The 5,864-nt window shown below is 55.2% G+C and overlaps 2 protein-coding genes across 2 annotated transcripts; both read left to right on the top strand.

Annotated features, from left to right (window-relative positions):
* The first annotated feature begins 47 nt into the window (after positions 1–47).
* On the top strand, positions 48–3,472 carry LOC148273109 (uncharacterized). Its single transcript, XM_088239133.1, has 2 exons — positions 48–3,071; positions 3,200–3,472. Exons 1-2 carry the CDS (start codon positions 48–50, stop codon positions 3,470–3,472), a joined length of 3,297 nt encoding a protein of 1,098 aa, XP_088095259.1.
* A 71-nt stretch (positions 3,473–3,543) lies between these two features.
* Positions 3,544–4,593, top strand: LOC148273108 (uncharacterized). Its single transcript, XM_088239132.1, has one exon. It carries the CDS (start codon positions 3,544–3,546, stop codon positions 4,591–4,593), a length of 1,050 nt encoding a protein of 349 aa, XP_088095258.1.
* Positions 4,594–5,864: the final 1,271 nt, after the last annotated feature.

The following is a 5,864-nucleotide window of genomic DNA, read 5'->3' as shown; positions in this document are numbered from 1 at the left end:
TGTCGTCTTTGCTGGTAGATCCCCGAAATGTGCCGGACATTGTGAAGATGTTAGAGGCCGCCTTTGGACACCCGGAGATCGTCGTGGACAGAGTACTGGAGCGGATAAGAAAACTCCCTAAACTGGCCGACAACGCATCCCTGGAGGCCCTGACGGACTACGCGGTCGCGATAAGAAACGTCGTATCGACCGTAGAGGGCCTCGATGGAAGCCACCTCTCCTCCCCGAAGCTTCTGTCCGAGATGACTCAGAAGCTGCCACGAGTCGAGAGGATGATGTGGATTATGTCACGAGCGGATACCGTGAGAAAAGCTACCCCCAGGGATCTGGCACTGTGGCTAGCGAGACTGACCGGTGCAATACCGAATGCGGGTTGCATCGGGATCAGCACGGAACCCGCCCGAGTGGAGAAAAGGCGTACCCAAGAAAGGCACGTGTTTCTCACTCAGGACAAAAAATGCCTGTTCTGCGACATGAGTGGACACGCATTCGGACAATGCCGGAAGTTTCTCCGGAAAACGGTAGAGGAGAGGTGGACAATTGTGCGTGCCAAGTTCGTGTGCTACGGATGCCTAGAACCGGGACACAAAACGACCACCTGTGAAGCGGCGAAGTGCGACGAGTGCCACGGGCGGCATCATCGGTCACTACACCGCGAGAGAGTGGACAGTACGCCGAACGAGCAAGTCTTATTGACAAGGCGAACGGAAGTCCCAGTGACCTTCAAGGTAGTGCCAGTAACCTTGAAGGGCCCGCGTGGGTCAATGGAGATCCACGCACTACTAGACGAGGGTTCATCGGTAACTCTCCTCGAGGAGGATGTCGCCCGTGCAGTGGGCGCCACCGGGGCCTGCGAGGAGTTGAGACTCATCGGTGCCAGTGGGAACACGGACACGCTACAATCACAGCGTGTATCCGTAATCCTCGTTAAAGGAAACAAAGAATTTGGTGTCCAGGCACAGACGGTGCGGGTCATGGATCTGCCGCACCGCAACCGAAAGAGCACCAAGACACACGGGCCAGGCATCAAGCCGAAGATGTTAATCGGTCTTGATTACGCCACCCTAATGGTATCTACAGGCCCGCCAGTCCTACAAGAGGACGGGCGGCTAACCATCGAGACGGCCCTAGGAGCCGTCACCTACGGCGGGGCTGTACACCCCGCCTTTGAATTACCCCCAGACGGCCAGGGTGAAAGGGACTTAGCGGAACTGGTAAAGAAGAGCTTCGCCGTTGACTCGCTAGGTGTAACCACCCTGGAACGTTGCCGCGCCGCAGATGTGCGAGCGGCGGAGCTCATGAGCAGCTCAACCACACAACTACCATCCGGACGATGGGAGACCGGTTTACTGTGGGCGAAAGACGGAGATTCTTTGCCCTGCAACCGGCAAGCAGCCATGAAGCGGCTGCACTCCCTGGAAAATAAACTACGGAAGGATCCGATACTGGCGATCGCATATCGCGCCAAGATGGCGGACTACATTGAAAAGGGATACGCCGTCAAACTAAGCCGCGAGGAGGTAGACGCCCACCATTCGCGCAAATGGTACCTGCCCCACTTCGCGGTGACAAACCCCAACAAGCCTGGCAAGATAAGGGTCGTGTTCGACGCCGCCGCCCAGTTCCAGAGGACGGCGTTGAACGACCATCTACTGACGGGACCTGACCTGCTTTCATCCCTCCTCGGAAACGTGATCCGCTTCAGAGAGGGACGAGTAGCCATCGCGGCCGACATACGGGAGATGTTCCTGCGGATAAGAATCCGGGAAGCCGACCAGCAATCGCAGCGGTTCCTATGGCGGACGCAGGACGGGCAGGAGCCCGACACGTTTGTCTTCGCGTCCATGATGTTTGGAGCGAAGTGCTCACCCAGCAGCGCGCAATTCGTGCGAAACACAGTCGCACGAGCACACGCGAAAGAATTTCCCGCCGCAGCAGAGGCGATCGAGCACAATATGTACATGGATGACTACCTAGACGCCACAGACAGCGAAGAAACAGCTGCAAGCCTGGTACGAGATGTTACCCTCGTACTCGGCAATGGCGGGTTCCGGCTCACCGGGTGGGCTTCAAACAAACCAGATGTCCTGGAAGAAGTAAAGGCCGACGACCGGGCCAATACAGCAGTCACCATAGGGGAAGAAGTAATGACGGAGCGGGTCCTCGGGATCGTATGGGATCCCAAGAGCGACCTATTTATATTTCGGCACGGAGCCGAAAGTGCAGCCATCCCGGAGCGACCCACCAAGCGCGGCATGTTGAGCGCCGCCATGAGTATCTTCGACCCAGTAGGCTTCATTGCGTGCCTCACGATACGGGCGAAGATATTGCTGCAAGCCATCTGGAGGACAAACACAGGTTGGGACCAACCGCTGCAACCGGACCACGCCGAAAAGTGGTTGGAATGGCGCGACCTGCTGGCAGCGAACGGCTGTACAATACCGAGATGCTCGCTGCAAGGGCAGAAAGAACCCGTGACACTGCACGTGTTCTGCGACGCGTCAGAGCAGGCATGCTGCACAGTGGCATACTTTGTGGGGGCCGATACCACAAGTTTCGCAATGGCGAAGTGCAAGGTGGCCCCCCTAAAGCCTCTGTCAGTGCCTAGACTAGAACTCCAGGCAGCGCTACTAGCGGCAAGGATGGCCGCCACCATAAAAAAAGAGAGTCGAGCTCTCATCACCCAAACCGTGTTCTGGACGGACTCGAGCACGGTCCTGTGTTGGCTGCGAACCGACCCACTGCGGTACAGCACGTTCGTCGCAAACAGGCTGGGCGAGATTGACGAGCTCACAGACGTACGGGACTGGAAATGGGTCCCCACCAAGGACAACCCAGCCGACATAGGGACCCGCGACAAGGGCCCACCCGACCTTGCGAGGTCGGGACTATGGTTCGGAGGCCCCGGCTTCCTGAGAAAAGGGGAAGCCGACTGGCCGAAAGAGAAGAAGTTACTACAACAACCGGACGAGAAGACGCTGGAGCGGAAACAACCCCGCCACTTCGTGGGCCACATCAGACGGACGGAGGCCCTACCCCAGGTGCAGCGCTTCTCGTCGTGGACCCGACTCGTCAGGGCGACGGCATGGGTGCTGCGATTCATCGCACGATGCCGCCGCCACGAGTCCCTGCCGTCCCCAGGGGGACCTTTGAACTTCACGCCTCAGAAACACGGGCCGCAGAAATCATGCTGCTGAAGCGGTCCCAGGAGACGGCTTTCGGAGAAGAGCTGGAGCTCCTGAGACGAAAGGCGCCTATCCCGCCGCACAGCCGCCTCCATGCAGCGGCACCCTTCTTAGACGAAGAGGGAGTCATCCGGATGGGAACGCGCATCCAAGCGGCACAGAGCTTCGCAGAGGACTGCAGCGCGCCGCCTATCATGGACGGGACCTGCCCATACACCCGGCTGCTGATCACGCACAGCCACCGGAAGGGTGGCCACCCGGAGTCGAGAGGACGATCGCCGACCTGAGAGCCAGCTACCTCATCCTGCGACTCCGCGGGGCTGTGAGGAAGATAACACGATGGTGCCCGCTGTGTAAAATGCTGCGCAGCCGGCCCCAACCCCCGCTGATGGGGCAACTGCCTGAGGCCCGACTGGCCTTCAGGACGCCGCCGTTCACGCACTGCGGGCTTGACTTCTTCGGGCCGATGATGATCACCAACGGCCGAAGAAAAGAAAAGCGCTATGGGGCACTGTTCACCTGCCTCACCACACGCGCGATCCACCTGGAGCTAGCGTCGTCCCTCGAAAGCGACTCCGCCATAATGGCCATAAGAAGGATGGCCGCCCGCAGAGGCTGCCCACACGCGTTATACTCGGACAACGCTACCAACTTCAGGGGAGCGGACAAAGAGCTGAAACAGGCCGTAGACGAGCTCCTGGCGGACCCCAGAATGCTCGCCGAACTTACAGTTCGCAAAATTGAGTGGAAATTCATTCCGCCCTCATCACCTCATATGGGGGGAGCGTGGGAAAGACTCGTGAGATCTGTAAAACGAGCCCTCCACGCAACCCTCAACGAGCAGGCTCCAAGAGAGGAGACCCTCAAAACCATATTGGCTGAAGCAGAGTACACCGTGAACAATCACCCGCTCACGCATGTGTCAACCAAGCCCAACGACGAAGCACCGCTGACCCCGAACCACTTCTTGCTCGGGTCAGCCAATACAGAGCCAACTCTGGCATATTATAACAAAAAGGAAGAAGGGGCCTGCCTTCATAAGCAATGGAGGATCGCCCAGAAAATGGCCGACATGTTTTGGCGCCGATGGCTGAAGGAGTACCTTCCCACCTTGGCGCACAGGAAGAAATGGCGCGAGCCCGCGCCTCCAATACAGGTCGGGGACCTCGCGCTCATCATGGACCCAAATCTGCCGCGGAATTCTTGGCCTCGCGGCAGAGTCACCCGTGCAGAACCAGCAGCTGACGGACAAGTACGAGTCGTCGAGGTGCGGACCACCAACGGCACCTACACCAGACCAGCGGTGAAGATCGCCGTACTAATGAAGGAAGAGGAACAACGCGCCCAGCAGGAAATAGTACAGACTAGCTGCACGGGGGGAGTGTTCCGGACGCGTAAAATCGAATAAATTAAAATAATACATTAATTAGAAAGGATCCCCGGTAAATGTATAGAACTGATGGCTGGGCTCTCAATAAAGATAAAATGGTCACTTTCGAGCCTGGCCTCAGTATTACCGGGGAAAAATAGCTAGGTTAAAATGAATAAAATGTACAAAAATATATTATGTAAATGTCATGTTGCGCGCGTCGCGGCTGCCGACGAAATGGCCCGTACGGGCATTGAGCGCCCGTATTTACGCCACCTGCGGCCGGCGGCATGTAGCGAGTGGCGGGGAAAGATTACCCCCACCACTCCGAGGCAGCCGGCGCGGGTGGGATGGCCGACTCACGGAGCCCGACGCGCACCGCTTTATAAGGCGGTCAATTGGAGATATTAAATCAGTTGAGTTCCTAACTCTGAACAGTTCACACGTGTTTTATTCCGTTCTCCGTCCTGTTCGCCTTCCTGCACTTCGCTCTTCGCTCCGCTCTGCCTGCTGACTGCCTTCGCCTCTCTGCACCACTTGGACCGGGTGGAAAGTCCTTTTCAGGGCTATTGAGGTTGACTTGCGGTCGGCGCAGCTGTGCTCCTACCTTCCGACTTTGTCTTTGGCTCTGTCTGGGAGGGCGGCTTCCCACTTACGCCGGGAAGCTTGACTGCGGCAGACGCGGGTGACGAACCGGCGAAACTTTCATCGTGGTAACGCGTACGTTACAGCATTATTTTTGCAAACGTCAAACACCGGTCGTCTCACCAACAAAGGGGAGTGCTTATGTAGGAATACAATTTTTGAATATGTGTTAAATTTAATATTATTTTAGTTTTACCAAAAATCAAAAAAAAAAATTGTAGAAATTATAAAGTATTATGGAAAGAATCTGATTGAGATCCACAAAAAACAAATGCTGTTTGTAAACATTCAAAAACAAACTTTTTTTATACACAAAAAAAACAACATCTTTTATTTTTTTTGCAAATGCATTCTCCTCGAATGCAACCCTGGTAGATCAATGAATAAAGCATTTATGCTCCTAACTTATTTTTTACATATTCGATGAATGATTTTAATATCTACGAACACATACAGCGCAAAGATCTATATTTCTCTGAAAACCGCACGTAAATTGGTTAAGCCGTTTGGGAGGCGTACGGTGACATCACACGTACAGAGGAATTATACATATATAAACATGGGTGTTCTAAACACCATTCTTTTACGTCTAGTGGCCATCCTGTATATCAACCGAATGAAATGCAATGTGATTAACGCTCAGCGATTAAAAACTATAACTAGGT

The sequence above is a fragment of the Micrasema longulum genome, unplaced genomic scaffold (assembly GCF_059751315.1).
Source record: "Micrasema longulum isolate JH-2025_06_02 unplaced genomic scaffold, ASM5975131v1 h1tg002071l, whole genome shotgun sequence".
NCBI lineage: Eukaryota > Metazoa > Arthropoda > Insecta > Trichoptera > Brachycentridae > Micrasema > Micrasema longulum.
The sequence above is the reverse complement of the archived record's forward strand: the minus strand, read 5'-3'. Positions and strand labels throughout refer to the sequence as shown.